We start from the raw sequence: 26,526 nt of genomic DNA, 5'->3' as shown, positions 1-26,526 counted from the left end.
GCACAGCCCAAGGTGTACTAGCTGCTTACAAGGTAGAACAGAACCTGAGCCCTTGAACTGGTAAGTGGTGGCTTTGCAGGATGGCTCTGCTGCCCCCAATGAGATCGACTGGTGGATACCTCTAACAGTAGTCTCCTGCTTGTGGAGAAGCCTATTGGCTCTCTCCACTGGTTAGAATTCAGGGTCCAACATCTTCTGAAGGGTATCAGGTTTGAGAAGGCTAATTTAAATCTATATGATGGATTTAACTGTGCCACTCTCTTATAGTTTACCAGTGTGTGTGTATATAAATATTACTAGAACCACAAGAATGGACTCATTTCCTATACAGCTTGTTAAAGTATTATCATTGTTGTTGTCTTGGATTTGAATTTCAAACTTCATGAGTCTACACATTTGAAAGTGAAACAGGGGCAACCACATTTCTTGCTGTCTGTAACCCCTATCCCTGAACTGGCAGGTGAGTGTGGGCCCAGGTTTTGAGAATTAGGCCCTAAGTCACATGATCATGCTAGATTGCATTCGGAATAAGAGTATGCCTTGCCTTGCCCCATCATGTCCCTACCACCCCCTTTTTACTCTTACACTGGCTTATGTTTCACCAGTGGGGATTTATGCTGATACATATCTCCAGCTCAGCCAGCACAGGGAACTTAACCAGCATTGCCATGGCTCAGCTGGGAAAATCTAATAACAATAATAATATATTTATATGCCGCCCATCTGAGTTATGCCAGCCACTCTGGGTGGCTTCCAACAAATTAAAACACAATACAACATCAAACATTAAAAACTTCCTTATATAGGACTGCCTTCATAGTTGTTTATTTCCTTCACATCTGGTGGGAAAGTGTTGCACAAGGCAGCCACAACTGCCTAGAAGGCTCTCTAAACTCTCTTATCTGGACAGATCCTGGGCTTGGACTGCACTGCTAATTTGGAATATAGGATCATCTCCAACATTCTCATGTGTGAAGGAGACATTGATTACTTCATCTTCCTATATAACAAACCAATAGGCAAAATACATTTGCCACAATTTCTATGCTTTATATGATATCCATATTTATAGGCCTAGGATGTCAGCAAGCAGAATTCCCAGGTATCTTTATTGTGTTGAACAGACAAGTCTACCATTATTAACACAACAGAATGAACATCACTTTCATAATTCCATCTACCTGTGGTTACATCATTTAACATTTGACATTACCAATGAAACTGCAATCAGACACAACCAGAAGGATATGGTAGGATTTGAAGGTTAAGTGTGCATAACAGTGGGAAACCAAAAAAAGGTTCCTTGCATGGTTACAGGCAGGAAAAGAGTAAATAAAATAATAAACAAAAAAAGTCTGATGGAAGTCTTCTCAGATCTTCTGGGGACTGTAAAGCTTCCAAATCCCACTTTCAAACTTCTTCCATATCATCAATTCCCGTAAATTGCCATGCATTGTGAGGATGCAGCATCAGCATGTGAAATGTTTGAGGTCTCTCAGGCAGGTTGCATGTACAATGGAGTAATAGTTGCATAGGCTGTTGTTTCTATATTTCCAGATGGTGATGGCTTGGAAATTTGAAAAAAAAGAAAGAAAAAACAGTTACCTACTGATATTGGCTTTCTGACAGAAGTAATTTGGGGCCAATTGTTGTTATGGAAAGAAAAAACTGCTAACCTACCCAAAGAATTTCTGGAATATATTTGTAGTTTTACACAGTATTCCAGGGTCTTTGGTACATAGGAGGGGGGGTGAGTGGGGAAACTACAATAGCCTACTGGTAACACCAGGCCAATGCAGAGCTTGTCTGAGGACCAGGGAGGGAGTTTTGTTAGAATAAAGTTTTTGGCATGACAGTGTAAGTCCAGCAGGTCCCTGGAAGGGTCCCCCAGCTAGCTTAGCCCTCCGAGTCCTGGAGCAAGTGTACCAGACAGCCCCCTACCCCTGAACAGCCCTGGGGAATGCACTAAACTAGACAGAGTCTAAACTAGACAGAGTCAGAATTGAATAAGGTCTACTGCACTAAGACAGATCACCCCAGATTTGGCTGTGACATTTTACTCACTGCTGTTTGGAGGAGCCCTGTAAGTTTGGCATCTGAAAACAAATTCAGTCTAGTCACACAGTAAAATTTCAAGGATGTGTATAAGTATGTGTACGTGTGTGTGTGTGTGTGTGTGTGTGTGTGTGTGAACCTTTTCTTTTAGGAGTGGTTCATCCCTGATCATCAGGCTCCATCATTTGCTTCAAAGAGAACAATGCCCACACAGCTCCTGAAGGGCCATTGCCATCACTGACACCTCCTGCTAGTAATGAGCTTCTTCTCCAGGGGAAGGTGCCTGAGAATCAGTCAGCACTGACACAAACACACCTCACAGGCCCCATTCACTCACCAAAGTGCCAATTTGCTTTTCCAGAGCAGAAACACCTCTCATTTGCTATGTCAAGACTTGGTTCTGCCCTACTCTTCAAAAGGAAGAGGCAGGGTGTGTGTTGCTCCTTGGATCAATGTCTCAGCTCACACTTAGCCATATAATTCACTGCTGTACCTTTACTCTTGTTTGCCTGGGTACCACCCAGGTCTATGCATTAAAGGGTTTGACAGAAAAGAAAGTTTGAGTTCTTCATCCAACAGTGAGGGTCAGGACAGGCATTTCGGCAGGGTCTGATGAGAGTAATAATCCAACAGTGTCTGGATGGTTCTTCTTCTTTTTTTTTTAAATCAGGGAAATGTTTAAAGCAAAATGTTCTGAGCTTTGTGTATAGGTTTTTACATTAGTTGAACTTTTAAAGTTCACTTCTAATAACATGAATATGTTTTTTAAAAATGGATAGGTAAGAGTATAAGATTTTGTGGACTTGTATAAATAAGTATAAAATAATGGAACCAGGAGGGGGAATTGGAAGGAAGTCAATTAAGATGTATTATTTTGATTGTTGTTGATACAACAACAACAAAAACAGTGTCTGGACAGAAGAGCTATCCTGAGAATGCATCTGACTAAGAGGTCAGGGAGGCAACAGAAACAGTTGTATAATACAGGCTTGCAAAAATAGCTCTCTGGAAATGTGTATCACAATCAAATTCAACCATTCTGGTAAGGCTACATTGAGAGAAGCCTTCCAAAACAGCTATGTGGGCATCCGTGCTTGTTGAATGTGTCATGTAGGTGAGGAACCACAGCGAGAGCGTTCTCTCCCACAGCCCACAACTTCTATAAATAAGCCCATTCTACCAAATAATGTGTTACAATTTTTGTAGGCAGGCATGAACCAGAAGCTTCACTTAACTGCAGAAAAATCTAGTTTCTCCCAGAGACATGAGGGTTTACATCTGAGGTCATTGGAATGCAGTTGCATAACAAAATAAAACCACTGCACCTTCCGTTAGGTTTGGAGAGTTAAAGGATTTTTAAAACTTAATTAATTTTGTGGTTTTCATGTTCCAGAACATAATATTTGTATTCTAAAACTAAATTCTGCCTTTCACACAGAAACCTCCAAGGGATTGTGTAGCAATACTAAAAAGTTACACCTGAATTCAAAGTTCTTAATCCTTCATTTTAGATATTTCAAACACACATTGCGGTCACAAGATTAAGTGAAGTGCATTTACTCTCTTCCTAGTTGTTCAGCAGAAACATTTATATACTCGTTTTTAGAGCATTTTTCCACAGTCGCAAAGTCTGCAAGCTTAACTATTCAGACCAAAAACGATAAAGCTGCTAAACATTCTATAGATCCTCTGATTGTGTGCTAGACTTGTGGCATGATTCATGATGCAACTGTGGTTTTCATGACCCTCAGTCCAAAGGGAGGAAGGAATTATCTTACATTGAACTTCTTCAGAGATCAGGTTTCTGCTGTTGTCCTTGACTGCAGTTCCTTCCCTAAGAAAAACAAGAGGCAAATGCATTTGTGATGCTGCATATTTACTGGTTCTGTAGGCAGAAAGCCTTTTCTGAGAAGGATGAGATCTGCATTCCTTCACACAACCATGAATGATACAAAATGCAGGAGATCCAAACTGTTAAACTTGGTTTAGTCACATGAGGCTTTAAATCTGATAAGAGCAGAAGCTTCGGTATGTATGTGTTTAGTCAACAGCAGAAGACTCTGGTTAGTTCATTCATGTATTTCCTTCCCCTGTACCACGTCTCTGATCTAAATCCCTCTGCTATTTGTCCAACAGTGGCAGTGGGGAGATGCAGGGACCTTGCCAGAAAAAAGTTTAGGAGAAAGTGTAAAAAAAACAAGAAACAAAAATCCTCACACATTCTCAACAATAGAGCTGAACAAAGTGCATGAAAAAAGACCATTTTCTATGTTTCTATGAACTTGTTTTTGGAGTGCTTGAAATATATTCCCATTTTCTTTGTTTCTAAGCTGCTCTGAGCATGATTTTTTTTGTGTGGAAAAGCAGCATACAAATTAAGTGAATGAAGAAATGAAAATCTTACACATAATCGTAAGGAATGTGTTCAGTATTAGCTCTGTCCTGCCTTGAAGATCTCTGAAGACCCAGCACTAAAACAAAAAAGAAGAGAGGCAAATAAGCTGTCATAAATTAGGGCTGGCATATGTCTGGATTTCCCCAAACATTACCGGGATTTCAAAGGCAGAATTGACATCCTGGTGGAATTTCTGAAAGGCGGTGCTTTGTCCTGGATCTTAGGCTAGTCAATCAAAAAATTGCCTTTTGGGGGGGGGGTGTTTTTGTAAAGGCTGGGGGCAGTTCCATGAAGGCGAGTGTCAGTTGAAGCCACTCCTCTAAATGTACAGTCCTCCAAATGGATGTAAACTATTTTCCCTAACAGAATTCAGTTTTGTACTTTCTTTTTGCTAACATATGCATGTATGTACACAATTTCTCCCATACCTGTGCACACACAAATTTATGCACACAGATACTACTCTCCAACATATTTGGTTGGAGACTTGCATTGCAGGTGTGTGTTTTGAAGGAAAACTGAGTTTCAGTTCACATATTGTTCCTGTAAGTGTGAATTAGGTAAGGTCACTTCAAATGGGAACAGAATTTCTTCCTCACCCCTACACAGTTATCAGATTTGCTGATACTTGAAAAATCAACCCTTTCCGTGGTAGATTATCATTGCTTCAGGTTACCATCACTCACCTTTCTTGGCCAAAAGGTAGATCAAAAGTACCAACACCAGAATGGCACCACCCACACCACCACATATAATTCCCCAATTTGGCCCTGCCAAAAAAAGAAGAATAACCTGAATTAGATCAAAAAAGAAAAGGGAATCTTCATTTGGTTTCCCTCACAAAGCCAAAATTAGCCCCACCTAAATCAGGCTAGGCTTGCCATACGTCTGGAAAATTCCAGATATGCAAGGAAATCAGATGCCTAAAATGGCACCCTGGGGAATTTTTTTTAATTTTAAGAGATGTCCGGAATTTACTGTAAATATGGCAACCTGGGTCCCCCCCATTTTCGCCTATTGAGCAGCGGAAGGAATGACCCCCCCCCCCATGTGGGAGACCCAAAGCGTGCTTGTGCCCTCCCCACATGCAGCATCCCCAACTGAGGAGTAGAGGAGCATGGAGGGCGGTGGGAAAAGGGCGAGAGCAGCCCCAAGCTCCTGCCAGCCTCCAGGGAGGCAAAAAATAGACAGTTATTCTGCTCCCGCCTTCTTCTCCCCTCAAGAGCCGCTGCATTACCTTCTCAAAGCGTCCACAGCTGCTGCCTTGAGGACAATTGCTCCCCTTTCCTGGACACAGAGCAGGAGGCGAGGAGCCCAGCTAAAAGGGAACAGGGTGCCTGTGGCTACTTGTTCAGGAGCAGGTCCAAAGGAACTTACATCCTCATTCCTGCCCTCCCAAAGCAGGGGGTGGAACCCTGAACAAGGAATCTCCCTTTCTTTCCCTGCTAGAAGAAGAAGAATCGGCTCTTGGAGATGTTTTTTTTTTAAATTTATTTTTTGTTTGTTTGTTTTGGGGGGAGGCTGGGGTGTCAGGAATTTTGCTTTTTGGAATATGGCAAGACTAAATCAGGCAGTACTGCTCCCTCATATCTTTTGAATAAATAAAATATTTAGCCATTTTTCTCTGTATACCGAACTGGCTCGATTGATGGCAATCACTGGTCAAAAAAGAAGAAAAAAATCAGGCAATGACATCAAGAGTGCTATCAAACTTTCTACAATGACAAAAAGATTCTATTAATGTGGTCTTAGGCCATTAATGGTCTCTGTTGGGAAAGGATAAAAAAGTTTTATTTTCATGATTGTGTTTGAGTATAAACTGCATTATGTTGTTTTGGTGTTAAGATTTAAAATGGCAAACAATCAAATATAAACAGTCAATCAATCAAATAAGTATTTTTACGCACTAATGCTGCTTACTTACCATTGGAATCATAACAACCTGGGCAGGAAAAAAATGGACAATATCAGAAAAGCATGGCTTATCATCCCATTCTTTTGGCCAGATCCTACAACATCTGCTGCATAGATGCAGAACAGCACCTACTTTCGTTTAGATAAATATATGAGTGTGCTCCAGAGAAGACTGAACATGCTCTGTGGCTATGAGTAACTGTTGTGGTAGAATAATAATAATAAAATAATAATAATAATAATAATAATAATAATAATAATAATAATAATAATAATTGTTGTTGTTGTTGTTGTTGTTGTTGTTGTTGTGATGGGGGAATAGAAACCAAATGGGTGGGGAATGAAATGGACTGTGCTGGAATATGTCACGGCTAGCTAGCGGGAACTCTGAACAGGACTATCCCACCATGCGACATTCTCTTGCAGGTCCCTTCCTAATCTGATCATTTCTACAACCTTACCTGGCTGGACAATCACATTCTGAGCAACACTGAGGGCAGATGTCTTCTCTTGGTTCTTTGCATCCTTCTCCTGGTAACCACAGGAATATTGGCCAGTATTCTTCGGCAATGCATATACGATGTATCAAGCATTTTGAGATGTTGCTTTCTTGAATAAAATAGGAGCCCCATCTTTACAGAAAAAAAATCTGGTCGGCACAACCTCTGATGAAGCCACACATAGTGCTATGATAATGTCCCCTTCATGAACCAAAGTTGCATTCAAGAATAAATCAGGAGCAGGAAGTTCACCTAGAGAACAAACGGAAGAAATAAAGAGCATAAATGAATACATAGAGTAAGTGACATTGTTTTTTCAATAGAGAGTGAACATTTGAGTAATCATGTGGAATTAGATTGCTTTATAACCTTAATTTTTGTCTTACTGTATTTCTTTTTAAGCACTGTTCCCCCCCCCCATAATTGTTTTTGTATTCTGCCTTTAACTATTTCTTTTGGGGGAAAGTGGCATGCCAGTGTTCTACTCTGTTTTATATATTTGAAGTATTTTAATGCCACCTCCATTTTAATTTAGAAATTTGGGATTGTAAATAGTTAGGTAAGAAAAAGTATCTTATGAGGCAATCATATAACAAGTTTCCAATAGGGTGAGTCTTGCACAGTCTCAAACTTACCTGTAGAAGTGCAAAGCTCTGAATCTTTGTCATCACCCAAACACCAGTACTTTGCAAGCAGAACACCTGCAATAACATCCATGTGATAGGTTTATAATATGTTTTAACAAGTAAACACAAGGGCAGAGCAATGATTTAATCATTATCCTGACCTGCTATTTTTTCTGCAGCCTTTTTGAACTGGCTTAAGTATTTTCTAGCAATCCCTGGTAGTTTCCAATTATGCAAATAATGCACATATAAATAAGAGTCAATACCATATAATTGCCAGAGCACCTCCTATTCTGGTGCAGTTGTTGTTGTTTTTCTGGGTGCAAAGGGAGTGCATGGTGTGTGAAAGAGATTAAACAAGCATGTGCAAATGCAGAGCTGAGGGGAAATCAATGAAATTGCCCTTTCCCCTGTGTTCATGCTGTTCCTTCTACCAACACTTCTTTAATTTCTACATTTACATTATGTTGTGTAACCCAGTCATTGTTAAACTGAAATTCTTGGTTCTCTTACAGATAGAAGAAGAAGAAGAAGGAGTTGTTAATTGTTTTCATGAAATGTCCTCCACAAGTTGAAGATAAAGGCCTTGTTTCAGTTTATTTTTTAAAATGTATGTTGAAAACAGCTTGGCTTTTCTGTAGTCCTCAGGGGCGATCCTATCACAAGATCTAAAGACATGGGCAGCTTAGGATGCAGCAGATCTCTCCCTCAGTTGGTCTCACTATGCAGAAAGTCCCTCCAGATCAGATAAAGATATGCTCATCACAGCTCAGATAGTAAACTGAGTCCCCCAGAAGGCTGTTGCAGGGATGTGGCAAGGAGCAGGTGACTTGAACTGGAACCAAAGCTCATTCAAATCAGTCTTGAGTCCTGGTAACCTCACACAGAACAGTATTTTTAAGTCTTTTTCCCCTGCCTCACGTAGGCAGAGCAGGAGTCCTTCTGTTGAAAATAGTTTGGACCTGGTGTATTTACTATTTACCTTTTTCTTTCTTTTTAGAACAGCATTCATATACATTCACACACACACACACACACACACAAACACACACACACATTATCTTTTTTAAAAAAATACATTTTATTAGTGTTTATTAGAAATACAAAGATTATTGTCAAATACCTATTTTTAAAATCCAAACTAAAAGATTAATCCAAAGGGGGGAAAGAAAGAAAGAAAGAAAGAAAGAGAGAAAGAAAGAAAGAAAGAAAGAAAGAAAGAAAGAAAGAAAGAAAGAAAGAAAGAAAGAAAGAAAGAGGAAGAGATAAAGAAAAAGAAATAATAAAGGAATTAAAAGAGGGAAAAGTTAAGAAGCTAAAGAACTTCTGATTCTTCATCTGATGCTACATAAAAACATCACTCATTTCATCCACTCCAGTGTAACACCAATAATGCCACCCTCTGTAAACCATTTTCTTCAATCCTCATATCCAAATGACATTATTTCATTTTCTTTTCCACACAAAAAGTATGGGAGAGGTTTCTAATCTTTAGTAAATGGTAAAAATGGCTTTTCTCTGATAAAACATGTCAATTTCGCCATCTCAGCTAAGTCCATTAATTTTGACAATCACACATACACACACTCCGAGGAAAGCTCTGATGGGGATTATGGAGTTTAGTTTCCCCAGATCTTTCAAGAGGTTGACCATATCCATGAATTCCCTTTCCAGTTTCCCAAATTTACAGAGAACCCAGAAGAGATTTCTCAGGGCAGAGCAGGAGTTGGCTTCCCAATCTGATGTTTGTCCACTCTTCCCCACTTCTGACTCTCAGCTCCTTCTACTTCTCTCACAAACGAAACAGAAATCATCACGACTTTTGCAGCATGCATGCTTCTATTCCCTCCCCCAGGGCACACCCCCACATGTGGCTGCAGTTACCACTCAAGGATGTATAAGTTTATACCTTTCCTTCTGGTGAACTATTCAACGTATCTATGACCCTCAGGCACATTCACTTAAAGATAATATTTGATAGTCAGAAAGGCAGCTTTTCATCTGTTATCCTATCTCCCAGCACCAGAAACCCATCTGAATATAAGTAGATTATTTCACATGATAGAGAGAAGATTCAGACATGAATTGCTGTGAAAAATTCATTCTAGGGAAAGAAATAGGAAATCACCCCCCTCTCCCCGAGGACAGTATCCCCTCAGGATAAAGTGGATGGGGCTGCATCTCATGCCCAAGATGGAGCTAAAGTATGTACACACCCATGCACACAAGCCACCCCCTAGGTAACATGGCCTATAAAGAGGGGAGGGTGCCTGGGCTGCATTGTGTGTGTGAATATTGGGTGTGTGAAGGTGAAGTAGTCACCCTGCATGAGATAGCACCCCTGGGTTTCTCCGTCCTCCACCAGTCATGGACTGTGGGTCGGGGGGGGAGGGGAAGCGTTGTTAATCTGGGAGGATTGCTCTTTCAGGGCTCTGCCATCACCTTCAATCTCCAGCACCAAATGTGTTGGCCTAGTGTGGGGCACCAAGGAGAGCTTGGTCTGACGTTAACATATACGAGAGAGTGCTGGAGGGGAAATAGTTAAATAGGATGCTCAGACAGGACCCAGGGAGGTGGAGTCAGTGGGTTTATAAAACTAGTTCTAGGGAGGAGTTCGTTGGGAGTTGTGGGAGGGTAGTTGGTTTGAGTGGGTTGGCTGGTTGGGAAAGGCAATTGGTAATAGAGAGACAGGGCAGTTGCTCCTTGAGTGTGGGGAGGAAGCAGAGATAGAGAGAGGAACATAAGATTAAGAAAGTAAAGAGGAACACTGTTTGGAATGCTGTGAAAGTTTTGTTTTATGTCTGAAATAAAAATACACTCTTCTTTATTAATTGAAAAGCTGACTGAGACTGAAGTGATTTTACCAGGGAGGACCTGGTTGGTGGCAGCGGATTAGTGGTGTACGGGTCAATAGTCAGTGAGACGACCGGGGGCTCCGTAAGAACACCACACTTGGCTGTCTGGCTGGTGTACCGACCACCTAACCCACCAGCAGCCACCCTGTCAGGCCTGTTGGATGTCGTGCCGGGCTGGGCCTTGGAGTTCCCTAACCTACTGGTTTTGGGGGACTTCAACGTCCATGCTGATGCCACCCCCTCCTCATGGGCTCTGGACCTGGTGTCTTCCATGGCGACATTAGGGCTCTCCCAGTTTGTTTTGGGTCCCACACACCAAGCAGGCCACACACTGGATTTGATTTTTGGTGCAGGTATAGATGTGATCATGTCCTCACTTGTGGAAGTGCCATAGTCTCATCACTACACTCTGAAAGCCAGGATTGACTTCCCGCCCCCACCCCGCTCAGGTGGCGAGCCTATTTGAGCTCGCCCACGAAGGCTGATGGATCCGGATGGATTTCGTCAGGCCTTGTGGGACCCTGCCCCCCCCCCCAGCGGCTCACTAGATGAGCTTGTCAAGAACTGAAATAACCGGCTCTTGGTGGCCATCAATGAGATCGTACCTAAGCACCCTCTGAGACCCTGCCAAAACTGGGGCCCCTGGTTTACCGAGGAGCTCCAGAAAATGAAGCTGGACCTCAGACAGCTAGAGTTAGTATGGCGACGTGTTCACGATGGAGCCTCAAGAACATCTTATAGGACACTTATGAAAGCCTATGAGATGGCAGTGAAAGCTGCAAAGTTTTACTTCTCAGCTTCCATTGCATCTGCTAGCTCTCGCCCAGTACAACTTTTTAGAACAACCCTAGAGGAACAGCCAAATTTAAATACGAATTTGACCCTTAGCTGTGAGGCATTTGTGAGCTTTTTTGTGCAGAAAGTCTTGCCGCTCCTCTGTGACCTCCCTGCCAATTTGGATACAGTAACAGAACTGGAGGCACCTCGACTGTCCTCGGGTCCAGTATTAGACCACTTCAATCGCATACTCCCTGTTGATGTAGACAGATTCCTCTGAGCTGGAAGGCCCACCACTTGCCCCCTTGACCCATACCCGTCCTGGCTGATTAGAGTGTGCCCAGACGAGGTGCAGTCCCCCCTGGGTGACATCATCAATCAGTCCCTTGGTACAAGGACTTTCCCAGGAGAGTTGAAGGAAGCAGTGGTGCGTCCGCTCTTAAAGAAAACATCTCTAGATCCTTTAGATCTATCCAATTCCCGCCCGGTTTTGAATCTTCCACACCTGGGTAAGGTAATTGAGAGAGTGGTTGCCAAACAGCTTGGTAGGTTTCTGGATGAAACATCGGCTCTGGATCCATTTCAGTCCGGCTTTCACCCTGGTTACGGGACTGAGACGGCTTTGGTCACCCTAACAGATGATCTCCATAGACAGCTGGATCAAGGTGTGTCGGGACTGTTGATTCTTTTAGATTTATCAGCAGCCTTCAATATGGTCGATCACGAACTTTTGGACCACCGCCTTGCCAACGTGGGGATTCAGGGCACAGTCCAACAATGTCTGCGCTCCTTTATCTCAGGTTGGGGACAAAGGATGGCGCTAGGGAGGGAGTTGTCGCCCTGGCAGTCCTTGCTGTGTAGAGTCCTGCAGGGCGCAATCCTTTCCCTGATGCTTTTCAGTAACTTTTTGTGCCCCCTTGCCCAGATTGTCCGGAGTTTTGGGCTGGGTTGTCATCAATATGCTGATGACACCCAGCTTTATCTGTTAATGGATGGCAGCCCTGACTCGGCCCCAGACACACTGATCAGATGCTTGGAAGCTGTGGCTGGATGGCTGTGTGGGAGCAGGTTGAAGTTAAATCCTTTGAAGACAGAGGTCCTCTGGGACAACATGTCCTCGGGACAACATGGGGTTGGGGGCCAACTCCCATCTCGTGGGGTCTCAATTAGTACCAGCGCCTTCTGTCAAGAGCTTGGGTGTAACCTTCAACACCTCCCTTTCCTTGGAGGCGCAGGTTGCAGCCATAGCAAAGGTGGCATTTTTCCATCTCCGCCGTATCAAGCAGTTGATCCCTTACCTTTCTCGCCCTGATCTGGCCACAGTGAACCATACGACGGTCACCTCCAGGCTTGATTATTGTAACTCGCTCTACGCGGGGCTGCCCTTGAAGCTGACCCAGAAATTCCAGTGGGTGCAGAATGCCATGGTGAGGCTCCTTATGGGGTCCTTGCTGTGGGATCACATTCATGCAGTGCTTTACCAACTGCACTGGCTCCTGGTGGAGTACAGGGTCAGGTTTAAGGTGCTGGTTTTGACCTTTAAAGCCCTATGCGACCTAGGACCCTCACACCTATGGGACCGCCTCTCCTGGTATGCCCTGTGGAGGATCTTAAGGTCCAAATAACAACACTTTGGAGGTCCCAAGCCGCAAGGTGGTTACATTGGTCTCAGCTAGGGCCTTTTAAGTACTGGCCCTGACTTGGTGGAATGCTCTGTCATAAGAGACTAGGGCCCCGCAGGACTTGACATCTTTCCGCAGGGCCTGCAAGACAGCTGTTCCATCCGGCCTTTGGTTTGGACTCAGTCTGACCCTTATGTTTCCCTCCCCTTATGGTTTTGATTTATGGGCTACTATTAAAATGAGGCTGCATTTTAAATTGTATTTTATCCCATATTTTAATAAACTGGGTTTTTTTCCCCAATTGTGTTTTAATGTAGTTTTATTGGTGTTAGCTGCCCAGAGCCTGGCTCTGGCCGTGGAGGGTGGGGTATAAATAAAAATGTGTTGTTGTTGTTGTTGTTCCTGGTGGGGCACATTTATGCCACAGGGCCTTGATCCCTAGTCAAGCAGTTTCTGATGTTGGAATGGAACGAGCAACAGTTTTGTGAGGCAAGTGACCCTGGTCCTTCCTGCTGTCTGGCTACAAGTTTTGTCTTATTACATTCTATCTCTGGTGTGAAGGATTCAGCCATTCTCTTCGCATCCCCATGGAAAGAGGCTCCAGCTTCCTTGGAGATGTGGAAGTGGTAATTTCTGTGAGCCTTTAGATTTGTTTCTATCTTAGGAGGAATGAGGTATGTAATAAGAACGCCTTTGTGGAAGAAGAAGAATTTGTGGATGATAACTATTTAGGAGCCAGGAGGGAAGTTGCCAGAGGCTGGATTGTTTTTACAGTGGTGTGGGCAGTCTGCAGTCCATGGGCACAACAATCCCATCACGTCTCCTCCTTTGGCTGACAAAATTATGGAAGCCCTGCCATCCATCCTACACCCGACATCCTCTTCTTGTTTCTGATTTTAACCTTTTAATATGGTTTTTATTATATTTTTTATGTACAATTGTTGTAAACCACTCTGATATTTTCATATGAATATCAGTATATAAATATTTTTCTAAATAACTAAAGCCAGGCCTTCAATGGAACAATTGGGAACTTCACATGGGCCCCCAGTTGTCCCTTTGCTGGAGCAAAGCATGCCTTGCTCAAGGAGAGGGGAGAAGCTTCTCCTTCCCAGTGTAGCTCTTTGAAGCCGTGTTGTGCTGTTCCTTTGAGTCCTTAGTTTTGGAGGTTGAAAGGAGTGTCATGAAGTGGCTTGCAAAACACAGGGTTGCCAATCCCCCTTGCTTTGTGGTTCCCATGTTTGGATAACGTCTGAAGGGAGTTTAACAGAATTATGTCATGTGATGGACAGGTGGGTTGCTGGTCCATTTATCAAAGTTGGCTAATGGGGTTGGACCCCAAAAGGTTCCCCACCATGATCTACCAGCTGAGGATCCCTATATAATTGTTTTTCTATCTGTCTACCTATTTCTCTACTCCTTTACATAGAATGTGGTCTTTGTAAACATTGCACACATAGGGTGGCTAACATATTATAGAAATACAGCACAATACAAAGCAACACAATAGCTCAACAATTTATTTGGCAGTAATAAAAATAATATTTTAAAACGTAGGCATGTTAAAATAAGCAGCAAATAATATAAATCCCAATAGATAAAAGGCTATACACTGAAGATTTCCATTAATACTATGCAGACATATTTGCTGTATTGCTTTCAGTACCTGCTGTAAAAACATCTGGCAAGCTAACCAGACATCATGAACCCAAGCCCTTTATTGGAACCTTAAAGGTCAAAACCAGTACTTGAACTGGGCTTAGTAGAATACTGGAAACATTATTGTAAGTGAATAAATGGATGAGAGAAAGAGAACAGACATAGAACAGTCTGGAGGCATTTTTTTCCCCAATGGGATTTCCTAGTTTCTAGATCCAGCCAAGGAGCAATTATACTTCTCCATGAAATAGGTGATGATTGGTGGTGAGACCAGGAGAAGAAGCACCAATGAGGAGCGGAGAATCCAAATATAGGGAGGTATTGTCTGACCTGGATCGAATAGAAAAAGATCAGAAAGATTTGGGTAGCTATTCAGCTATGACCAGAGGCAGGGAGATAAATCTACAAATAGACATTAACAAGTTCCCTATGGTTTTATGTTTGTTGGAAGAATATGCAAGTGTATCATAGCACTTTCCTACTCTGATTATATATCTCAAATACTATCAATCAATCAATCAATCAATCAATTTTTATTGTATATAGCCAAAGGCCTTTACAATGGACAACAGAGCATAAAAGCATCTAAAATCATACATGTAACCTGTAGCAGTTTGCAACATACAATAAAATAGTAAAAGAAAAACAATCTGCTCCGTTTTCAACTATAGTTCTTTCCAATCTATCCACCCTATGAAGCTGTTTTAGAGAGGGGGATAACAAGAAAGGAAAAAAGTTGGAGTTTGCTTGGAAAGTATTTTAATATATTGTGTATTTTATTAGGAAATGCATTGAAAAGTATTGTAAAAATACATATTTTGAGGAATGCATACCAATGGTGTCATTTAATGTATATATAAATGTGCATCATAACAGTGGATTTGTTTACAACTAAATCATAGGTAGCCCCACTGAAGTCAATGGTGGCAACTAACTAGGATCTATTAATTCCATTGGGCCTACTCAAAGTATACCTTAGTTGGATAGAACAACACCTGTAACTTTTCATGCATTCTTTAACAACGTATACAGTGCCAGCAGAAATTAAACAGGATGGACTTGAGCTAATCTAAGTCCCATCCATAAAGGCCAGACACATAAACAAAGCACATGAATATTTTTCACACATTGTATGTAAACCGATGAAAAACACTGTAAGGTTGAATCTCAAAAGCAGACCAGGGAGGACTGAACATGCTCTGTAGCTTTGAAATACTGATTAATTGTTGTGATGGGGGAATAGAAACCAAATGGATGGAGAATGAAATTAACTGTGCTGGAATATGTCATGGCTGGCTAGCTGGAACTCTGAACAGGACTATCCCACTATGCAACATTCTCTTGCAGGTCGCTTCCTAGTCTCATCATTTCTACAATCTTACCTGACTGGACAATCAGATTCTGAGCAACACTGAGGGCAGATGTCTTCCTTTGGTTCATTGCATCAATCTGCTGGTAACCACAGGAATATTGGCCAGCATTCTTCAGTGATGCATAGACAATGTATTGAGCATTTTGAGATGTTGCTTTCTTGAATGAAACAGGAGCCCCATCTTTACAGAAAAAAAATCTGGTCAGCATAACCTCTGCAGGAGCCGCACATAGTACTGTGATAATTTCCCCTTCAGGAATGAAAGTTGCGTTCAAGAATAAATCAGGAGCAGGAAGTTCACCTTGAGAACGAACAAATGGAAGAAATAAAGAAAGAGCATAAGGAATGCAGAGAGTAAGTGAAAATGTAGTTGCAGTAGAGAGTGGACATTTGAGTAATCATGTGGAATTAAATTGCTTTATCACCTTTATTTTTTGTCTTACTGTATTGCTTTTTAAGCAGTCCCCTCCCCCAATTGTTTGTTGTATACTGCCTTCAATTATTTCTTTTTGGGGAAAGTAGCATGCAATGTTCTATTCTGTTTTATTTATTTAAAGCATTTTAATGCCACCTCCATTTTTATTTAGAAATCTGGGGTTGTAAACTCTCAATTTAATTTATTTAAAGTATAGAAGATTAATAGTTAGATGAGAAAAAGATCTTATGAGGCAATCCTATGTCGTTTCCAATAGGATGAGAATCTTAGGATACAGCATCTCTGAATATTGGCCAGCATCCTTCAACAATGAATAGACTATTTATTCATCATTTTGGGATATTGTTTTCTGGATGAAATAAGAGCCCCATCTTTACAAAAAAGAAATTTGGTCAGCACAAGCTCTAATGGATAAACACATAGTGCGAAGATAATTTTCACTCCAGGAGCCAAAGTTGCATTTAATAAGAAAACATGAGCAGAAAGTTCACCGAGAGAGAGAGAGAGAGAGAGAGAGAGAGAGAGAGAGAGAAAGAGAAAGAAAGAAAGAAAGAAAGAAAGAAAGAAAGAAAGAAAGAAAGAAAGAAAGAAAGAAAGAAAGAAAGAAGTGCAGAGAGCAAGTGAAAACTTAATTGCAATGGAGGAGGAATATTCAAGCAGTTCTGTGAATTGCTTTATCGGCATGATTTTCTTTCTCATTTCTTTGCTTTCCTAGCACTTCTCTTTGTGCTCCTTTATATTGCATCTTGACATGTTTATTAGTTGTACACACATGCACAATCCTGCAGTTCTTTACATACTTACCGGTGTGCACAGGCTTCACAGGTTCAAACTCACCTGTCGAAGTGCAAAGCTCTGAATCTTTGCCATCACCTACACACCAGTGATTTGCAAGCAGAGCACCTGCAATAACATCCATACAATATGTTAACACTATGTTTTAACAAGAAATAACAAGGGCACAGCAATGATTTAAGAATTCTCCTAACCTACTGTTTTTACTTCAGCTTTTTTTGGAGTGGCTTAAGTGTTTTCTAACAATCCCTGGAAATTTTTAATAACCATATTCGTGAATTCCGTTCCTAGTTTCCCAAACTTACAGAGAATCCAGAAGAGATTCATCAGGGCAGAGAAGGAGTTGGCTTCCCAATCTGACGTTGCTACTCTTGACTCTCAGGTCCTTCTACTTCTCTCACAGACGAGATGGAAATGATCAGGACATTTGCAGCATGCATGTTTCTGTCCCCTCCCCCAGGGCACACCCTCAGATGTGGCTGCAGCTACAAGTCAACGATGTATAATTTTTAAACCATTCCTTCTGGTGAACTATTCAATGTACAGTGGTACCTCGGGTTACAGACGCTTCAGGTTACAGACTCCACTAACCCAGAAATAGTACCTTGGGTTAAGAACTTTGCTTCAGGATGAGAATAGAAATTGCGTGGCAGCGGCTGCGGCAGTGGAAGGTCCCTTTAGCTAAAGTATCACAGTATCTCTGACCCTCAGGCACATTCACTTAGAGAATATTTGATGGTCAGAAAGGCAGCTTTTCATCTGTTATCCCATTTACCCCCCCCCCACCAGAAACCCCTCTGAAAATGGGTAAATTAGTTCACATGATAGAGAGAAGATTCAGACATTAATCGTGGTTGAAAATTCCTTCTAAGAATATAAATAGGAAACATTTTTCCAGGATAAAATGAACAGGGCTGCACCCCAGCAGCTAATGCCCAAGAGACATACCAATGCACACAAACCACCCCCATGCCACAGGGGCTCAATCCCTATTCTAGCAGTTTCTACTGTGAAACTGGGTAGAGCAAGTCCGTTCACCCTTTTGGCGTGGCAGCATTGTGGGACAGCAGAGGCTTCACTAAGGCCTCAACAAGGGAATTGTGACATCAGTGCCCCATCCAAATAGGTGGCAGAGGCATAATCTCTCACCACCTATCAAGAGTCGAATCCTGGCCTGCACCCCGGATAAGCAAATTGCCTGCCTTCTTTACAGCCTGTGCCTTCCCAAAACTTGACATTTTAAATTTAACAATTCTAAAATTATTATTATTATTCAAAATACAAAAATCAAATCAATAATATTTACTATGAGTTTCCTTGTTGAAGAATCTACAACATTTATGCAGTCACTGAAATTTACTTTCCCTATTTATACATGCTTACAAGGAGCAACTAGGCTTTGAATCATTTTTATGTTTTAAATTATATTTTATTAAGTTTCAACATTTTTAACATATACAGTCAAAACACAGTTTCATATTTTATTTTTGTCCCATCGCCCCCCATTTTCCATGAATTTGTTTTTTTAAAAAATATTTTTATTAGATTTTCCAATACACAAACAGGAATTTAAAGTTCACTTACAAAAGAAAGAATAAACAATTAAAAAATGAAGAAAAAATTCCACTTTCAATAATATTTTTACATGACCAATCGGACTTCCTCACATCTCCCATACCTTGCGTTCTTTACTCTTTAGAATGTCAGCAAATTATCACCTTATTTCTTAATTCATACTTTTCCAATATTTTTAATTTAAGATACTCTTTGTCAATTATTTAAACCTTTTAACACCTTTAATAACCCCTTAAATTTCTTCCTTTTCTTACTTTTAGCTTAATTTCAATTTCAAAAATCTAATCGCTGAAGCCAAAACTTCCAAATCGTGCGATTTAGCATTTTAACATTCATACAACTTATAATGTTTTTGTAAATAATCCTTAAATTTAGTCCAGTCCTCTTTCGTCGTTTCTTCTCCCAAGTCGTGGATTCTGCCAGTCATTTCAGCCAGTTCCATGTAGTCCATCAGTTGCATCTGCCACTCTTCCAGTGTGGGTAAATCTTGTGTCTTCCAATATTTAGCTATAAGTATTCTTGCTGCTGTGGTTGCATACATAAAAAAAGTTCTATCCTTCTTTAACACCTTCTGGCCAACAATGCCCAATAGAAAGGCCTCTGGTTTCTTGGGGAAGGTATACCTAAATACCTTTTTTAATTCATTATATATCATTTCCCAGAAGGTCTTCACTTCATTTTCCATGAATTTATTGTTTCTCTCCTTCTGCTGCACCCTATCTTCTACCTACCAAATCATGACCACAATATTATAATCCAATATATTATATTTTTAAGCTAACTATTTCATCTTTTGTCTCCCATTCTAATATCAATCAATATCAATATCTGTAACCTGAGGTACCACTGTATAAACACATTTTTAAATAACTCATTAATTTCATAATATTGAAACCAATCCATTACCCATTCTTGCATTTCTTCAAACTTTTTCCATTTTCATACATCTCCAGAAAAATAAAGTATGTCTCTATATCTGCCCCAATTCTCCATCACATTAAGTTTCTTTTGTGTACTAGTTTCTATAGGGGATAGCCATAAAAGTGTTTCCCTTCCAAGTAGATCTTGGTATCTTGTCCACACTCCATATGTTTTGAATCATTTCTATTTCTTAGATGCAGGATTCATTGATGCCATTGGGTCTCCTCTGTTTCTCTCATTTTTTGTTTGTTTTTTTATAAAAAATTTTATTGAGTTTTCACATTTTTAAGACAACACAAAACAAAGAAAAAACAAAAAAGAAGAAAGAAGAAAAAACACAAATAGATTTTTTCATAACCCTCTTTCCCTGACTTCCCCCCACCCCACCCCATGCATCCCAATTCTCCTGTAAAATTCAGCAAGTTCTTGTTTCACTCCTTAAACCTATTCTTGTTATACTTAAAGTTAATTCCCTTTGTTAAGTCCAATTTATTTGTCTACTTCTCTTATATACATTAAATCCGTTTTCTAAGATCGATCCAGGTTCTTATACCATAAATTCCCACTTTTTCATATTAAAATATAGATTAAAATTAAAAAATCCAAAAGTCATAAGATGAAGTAAAATTTTTCCCCCCTTCCTCCCTGCCCTGGTATCTGTCCCTTCCCAGATCACTGTCCTCTTGTAGAACTCTTAGCCTGGATTTCTCACATCAGAGGCTTTTAAGTCCCTTTGAGTCTCTCTTTGCCTGTTATGTTGGTAGTCCTTCTTGTAGATCTCCAGGTCTCGAGGGATGTCTAACACAGTCTCTTCACTTTCTCTCCAGTCGAATTCCAGTCGAGTTTGCTGCCAGGGTTCTACCAAAGGTTCCCCCAGATCACAATCAGCAAGGCCAGAAAAGAGGAGGAAGCCCCAGTTATGTTTCTTTATTCCTTTAACTTTGACTCCATAGTGTCCATGGACTTCCTCCTTTGCTTTTCTCCTCTCATAACTTGTAATCCAAGAGGATTCTCTGTTCCCTGGCTGCACAAATTCATATTCCTGCACTTTTTTCCCTCCAGACTCCTTTTCCACCAGCTCCAAAGATGTTTTTTCTGGTTCAGCTGTAGAATCTTCCAAGATCAGATCCTCATTTCCGCCAGCAGGGTTGCTTGTTTTAGAAATCAAGGTCATAAGCTGCTTTTCCATAACCATCTCTTGCTCTTGTAAAGTTCCCATGAGAAAGAGAGCTCTTTCTATTTCTGCTAGTAGTTTTCCTTCTGCAGCCATTGTAATATCACTGGTTTCCCCTAGGGGGATTGCCATTTTTCAAAGTTCCCCACCAACAGTCCTTTACTTTATAGTTACTTGTTATTACTTTGTTTCCAATCACTTCTAGTTCAATGTAACACCTTTTAGTCAGAGAGATATAGAGATACAGTTCTTATCTTGATCCAGCCGTTTGACAGCTCAATTGACAGCTGTCAAACTCCCGTTCTTTCGCGCTAAGTTGATACAGGACACTCCAGGGTCCCAGAGGGGGGGGGTTCATAAAAAACTTTCAAAAAACACCTCTTTCCTCCAGCACAGCTTTAAATAAAAAGATAGAAACTTATTCTCACAAATTAATGGAATCTCTTGTCAGTCCCAAAAGGCACAAAAAGATTTTTTAATCCGATCTTAGGTTTCCGTTCCTTGCTTCAGATTGTCTGCATAGAAGGGGGGGTGCGGACCTCCCTTTAGCACAACCCCCCCGTTCGTTCCAGATTAAGGATAAATTTCTTCTAAAATCCGAATTTCGTTCTACTCACGGGGTATTTGTTTCCAGTCCAAATGTCGGGAAGAAAGTTGACGCTCTCCGGCAATGGCTTGCGGCTTCGCTCCGCCGAGGTAGCGGTCTACTCTCAGCACCACGCCACTCCTCGTACCTTCTCCGCAGCCTTTAAAAAGGCTCTTCGACTGTCGAGGAGGGCGCTTAAGGTGCCCACCGAGTCACCAAGTCCACAGGCATCCGCACCTGTGGTTTCTGAGGGTCCCCGCGTCGCCGGCGCGGTGAGACCCGTCCTCAGCGGAGCCGATTCCCTCCGGAGCTCGGAGGGAATCCGCCATTAGCCGATCGCGTCAACCCGGAAGTCCTGTTTCTCTCATTTTTTGGCACCTGGATTTATACTACTATCTTGGCTAAATGAAAGGGCTTCACTAATTCTGAGCTATTCCAGGCCTAGCTGGTATGTTTTCCCATTCTATACCCACAGTCACTCTTGCAAATTCCATGGAAGAATCCTTAGTGGAGAACCACTTAGCCCTGCAGTCACAGATCCTGTGGAGAAGAAGGGATAAAGCTCCCCAACACCAAGTGTTTTATAGGTGTGCAATTTCTTTTTACTGCAGACATCATAAAAAGATAAGCTTCCAGCTGATTTATCTAGGAATATTCCTAATTTTGTAAGCTTTCCATTCACTTTCAGGTGGGTCCATTGCTCTGTCCGAGCCCAGTAATCTTTCCCATCATCACATCCTATGACCCAGTAGCCATTCTCAGGACACAGGGTGATCTTCCCCTTTCTAGAAGCGGTTGCAGAGGCAACTCCCAAGTCCCAGGTTTTCTTCTGACGAATCCCCACCTCCCAGTAATGTTTGCCTTCTGAAAATCCACGTTTTGCCAGAATGAATGTGCGGGAGTCAAACCGCTCCTCCCAGTCAGAAACCTTAGAAACATTTCCTGTGTTCCAAACACTTTTGCCATCTTCGGACACTTTCAGCTTTGGATGAGCTGTCCTGGGGTCCAAGATCACATCAACTGCAACAAAAAGAAAGACCTTGATTCAAAGGCACAGACTTAAATGAAGCGTATAAATTAATGTATAAATTAAGTAAGGCGGTCTGTGGGCATCTCTCTTTTAAGTCACCCATCTGTGGACCACACTCTCATCTGTCTGCTGGACAGCTGCATATTCCTGCCTTCCTGAGAGTTGGACCAGGTGATCCTCAGGGTCCCTTGCAACTCTACAATTCTATGAATCTATGACATGATGACTAATACAAATTTCTATCCAAGCTTTCTGCATTGCATGATTCACCCTCTCTCTACAACAATTCTTCTATGTTCCTCAACATATCTCCTTATGCTTTAGCCATCTGAAACATGTTTAATGTGCTAAGCACATTCTGGTCACATTAATGATGGTCATCCTCACTTTTGCATGTGCTTACCTGTCAGTCCATTTCCACATTGATCTACCCTTCCTGTATACCTATTGTATAAACACATTGTCTAAAGTATTTCCCCTGAAAATGTGCATTTAAAAATGTTTGTGCTTTTCTTGAGCCAAACAGTATTGGATAAGTAAATTAGTCCAGTAGGTATGGATCTGGATTACAATTCCCATCAGCCCCAAACAGTATGACCAAAGCAAGGGATGATGGGATTTGCAGTCAAGCACCATCTGGCAGCACACAGGTTGAGCTACCCATTACAGGATGACTGGAAGAAGCCCGAGTCAACAAACAGCAGTTTGCAGAAGTTGCTGGTTTCTCTCCAATATCCATTCTGTTTGCACATGATTTTGCATCCTCCTCACCTCTGTAGAAGCGGGCATCTGAGAATTCTGTGAATAAAGGAATGAACATAAAGGTTTCATTGGCAAGAACGTGATGGATACTTCTACTCATTCTACAACCTAATCAATCAATGCCATGGGTTGGATCCAGATTTAACCATGCTTAGAACATACTGTTTGAAATAAGTTGGGTTTAACTTAGTTTCGACTCAATTACATCTTTTTGATTTCAATAGGCCTTTGCTATGTATGACCCAAGCCTTCTTACACTGTGGTAAAAGTGTGTGGTGGGTCAGGAACTGCATGTGTAAGCCCCACGCCCCCACATCCTATCTGGGCTCCTGTCTGATCTTGATGTAATGACCATGTATGTCTAAAGGGGGCTTTAACCTGCTTTCAGCTGAACATACATGGAAGCTTTAGTGTGAGAACCCTGGCAGATTTGGATCGTGTTTAATTAAATGCTCAAAGAAGCTCTTTTCATACTTTTTTCACCCCATTAACTAAGGTCTGGAAGATCCTGTATGTAGATGGATATTGTGGGTGGGTGGGTGGGCGGATTTAATAAACCACCCTTTGTCAAAAGACCACAATCAAAACAACTATTATAATAAATATTTCATTAAAAATATATATTCTAAAAGCATAAGTTAGTATCTACTCATCTCAGGCACAGCTATAAAGCATAATATAATATAATATAATATAATATAATATAATATAATATAATATAATATAATAATATAATATAATATAATATAATATAATATAATATAATATAATATAATATAATATAATATAATATATAATATAATATAATATAATATAATATAATAATTTCTAAGATGAGGAAAATGCAGCACTGACAGCTTTTTCAAAACTCTGCACAGATATGATATGAAATCTCCTTATGTCCAAAACTGATGAAAATTTGACCAAAAACACACCCTTTTTGGTTAATTCCTGGACTAAGTGCAAAGAAACGGGGAAATGAAGTGGTTGTGGCACGTGTGGTATTTTTATGATTCAGGAATATATATTTTTGCAACACATATACAAAATGTTAGGCTACTTGCCTTTTTCGATCTTCAAGGTTTCTGCAAAAGAAAATTTGCATGGCTTAGAAATGAAGAGCCTCATTCAAATTAAAAAAGAAAAACAAATTTGTAATCAGTTTGTAATCTAGAATTAGTAACAAATACTTGTACCCAAAGGACCCCTTCCACAGATGGAAGTCTTCTTCTGACAAATGTCTAATTTATGTTTTAAACTTTGCATATTGTATATTTTATTGTAAGATGCTTTGATACCTCTGTGGGATATGCATTTTATAATAAATAGGATACTCATTCCATCAGAGGAAGGGAACCTTTGGTTCAGGTTGAGTCAAAATGGAAGGGATTGCGGGGAGGAGGGTAAAGGGAGAAATATTTTAGGTGGGTACATTGCTTGCATTGGTGCTTTTTTCTTGAGGCTTCAGTGTCAAAAGCGTCTCTTCTCTGATTTATAGAGACGGAGAGCACTGCTAGCTGCCACGTCAAGATCAAGTATGGCTGTTTGGCAATGACACAACATTCAAATAGGTGGTGCACCAGGGGCGGGCTGTTTAAATGGGCAAGGGGTGGATCCAAGGAAAGCCATCTGCTCTGACAGCTCCACCCCCTGGCACAGCCTGAGTCCCAGCCTGCCTCCCCATTCACTGAAGCAGGGTCAGGCTAGGATCCGGTTCCTGATAGGCTGGGGGGGGGTTATGCCCCCACCGCCTGTCAGGAAGGGCACCACTGTTTCAACTCCCCCATTGGGGCCCCAGGGAAGCCTCTGCCATCTCACAATGCCGCCACACCGAAGGGTGTACAGAGCTGTACAGATCAAATCCAAAACTAGTTCTGGGGCAAGTTCAAAGTTCTAGCAGACCCAAGCTGCTCAGTAACCCTCCCACCCCACCCACATACATAGGATGGCAAAATGGAGGAAGTCACTTGGAAGGAAGTCTGCATGTTCAAAAACTGAAAGATTTTGGAAGACTTACCATTCTCTATTATTAATTTATCTGCAAAAGAGAGCGGGGGGAGAAAAAAAGAAAGAATTACATTTATTTTCCGATTTATAGAGACACAGAACACTCCTAGCTGCCATGTCAAGACCAAGTATGGCTGTTTGGCAATCACACAACATTCATTGCACAGATCAAAACCAAAGTAGACACTTGATGCCCCTATTTTCATCAGAGAAATGTTGGAGGGTATGATATAGTTCTGGGGCATGTTCTAAGTTTTAGCAGACCCAAGCTGCTCAGTAAACATATACGGGATGGCAAAATGGAGGAAGTCACTTGGATTCTGCATGTTCAAAAACTGAAAGAGTTTGCAAAACTTACCATTCTCTGCTATTAGTTTATCTGGAAAAGAGAGCAGGGGAGGAAAAAAAAGAATGAATTACATTTCCATATATATATACATTTTTATTAATTTTTAAACATATCATTTCCAACAGTCATTTAATATAACTTCTTATCTTATACAATATTTTAGACTTCCGTAAACAACCTGTGAAGATTTTCCGTTCTTTATCACTTATTCTACATTTCTTAGTTTCTCTATTACTTTTAATTATCATTAACTAATAATTCTCTTCATAGTCTTCCTTGCAATATTTCACATAATCCTCCTTACAGAACTTGCGGCCCTACTAGCATAATCTGTTTATTACAATTGCTTTTCAAATAGTTCAAATATTTACTCCAGTCTTCTAAGAATCTTTGGTCCCGCAGGTTTCGAATCCTTCCTATTAATTTATCTAATTCTTCATAGTCCGTTAATTTCATTTGCCATTCTTCTTTCATCGGTAATTCTTCTTGCTTCCATGTGCCAATAATATTCTTGTTGCCGTTGTTGCATATAAAAACAACTTACAATTCTGTCTGTTAATATCCTCCCCTACAATGTAAAAATGCTTCTTTTTTTTAGTAAATGTATATTTCAACATCTTTTTCATCTCATTGTATATCATCTCCCAGAAGTGTTTCACTTTCTTACATTCCCACCACTTGTGGTTAAAAGTTCCTTCTTTTTCTTTACATTTCCAACATTTATTACTTACTTTATACATTTTAGCTAATTTCACAGGGGTGATATACCACCTATGCATCATTTTCATCACATTTTCTTTCAAAGCATTGCATGCTGTGAATTTTAATCCTTCTTTACAGTTTTTCCCAATCTTTTAACTGTATATGATACCCAAAATCTTTGGCCCAATGTATCATAACCGACTTTACCTCTTTATCTTTCAAATGCCATTTGAACAGCAATTTATACATTTTAGACAAAATTTTATAATCATTATTCAATATTTCTATTTCGAATTTTGATTTATTATAATAAAATCTCTTTTTCCTTCAAATCCTGTTTAAACATTCCATCAACTTGTCGATAGTGCAACCAGTCATTCACATATCCTTTAACCTCTTCATAGGGTTTCAGTT

General features: G+C 40.7%; 2 protein-coding genes and 2 long non-coding RNA genes across 8 annotated transcripts in view; all 4 read right to left on the bottom strand.

Moving 5' to 3' along the window:
* LOC309355958 (tripartite motif-containing protein 72-like) overlaps positions 1-26,526 on the bottom strand; it is a 55,722-nt gene that overhangs the window by 22,699 nt on the left and 6,497 nt on the right. For 2 of the 5 annotated variants that reach the window (XM_081887146.1, XM_081887147.1), the window contains 5 exons: positions 25,420-25,440; positions 25,072-25,092; positions 24,119-24,139; positions 23,064-23,090; positions 21,622-22,282 (listed from right to left, as the gene is read on the bottom strand). In XM_081887146.1, the coding sequence (XP_081743272.1) occupies positions 21,738-22,282; positions 23,064-23,090; positions 24,119-24,139; positions 25,072-25,092; positions 25,420-25,440 (635 nt within the window). In that variant the 3' untranslated portion in view covers positions 21,622-21,737. The other 3 variants (XM_081887148.1, XM_081887144.1, XM_081887145.1) reach the window with 3 other exon arrangements.
* Positions 1,412-5,223, bottom strand: LOC309355975. The gene is made up of 5 exons (XR_014162674.1): positions 5,137-5,223; positions 4,460-4,526; positions 3,834-3,889; positions 2,065-2,096; positions 1,412-1,567 (listed from the first exon to the last, which is right to left on the bottom strand). It is a non-coding gene; the product is annotated as an uncharacterized lncRNA (long non-coding RNA).
* Positions 6,830-9,322, bottom strand: LOC309355979. The gene is made up of 3 exons (XR_014162678.1): positions 9,179-9,322; positions 7,500-7,565; positions 6,830-7,116 (listed from the first exon to the last, which is right to left on the bottom strand). It is a non-coding gene; the product is annotated as an uncharacterized lncRNA (long non-coding RNA).
* On the bottom strand, positions 14,287-17,583 carry LOC309355966 (uncharacterized protein). The gene is made up of 4 exons (XM_081887158.1): positions 17,312-17,583; positions 17,049-17,114; positions 15,786-16,076; positions 14,287-14,733 (listed from the first exon to the last, which is right to left on the bottom strand). The coding sequence occupies exons 1-4, from the start codon at positions 17,331-17,333 to the stop codon at positions 14,606-14,608; spliced, it is 507 nt and encodes a 168-aa protein (XP_081743284.1). The 5' UTR covers positions 17,334-17,583; the 3' UTR covers positions 14,287-14,605.

The sequence above is a fragment of the Podarcis melisellensis genome (genome assembly GCF_964234715.1).
Source record: "Podarcis melisellensis genome assembly, chromosome: 13".
Lineage (NCBI taxonomy): Eukaryota > Metazoa > Chordata > Lepidosauria > Squamata > Lacertidae > Podarcis > Podarcis melisellensis.
The sequence above is the reverse complement of the archived record's forward strand: the minus strand, read 5'-3'. Positions and strand labels throughout refer to the sequence as shown.

Excerpts from the sequence above, each read along its gene's own strand:
- LOC309355966 (XM_081887158.1), bottom strand. The coding sequence starts at position 17,333 with ATGAATCTCTTCTGGATTCTCT. Across the intron at positions 16,077-17,048 it reads AGAGCTTTGCACTTCGACAG|GTGAACTTCCTGCTCCTGAT; the intron begins GTGAGTTTGAAC and ends TTCGTTCTCAAG. Across the intron at positions 14,734-15,785 it reads GAATCTGATTGTCCAGTCAG|GTCAGACAATACCTCCCTAT; the intron begins GTAAGATTGTAG and ends TATTCGATCCAG.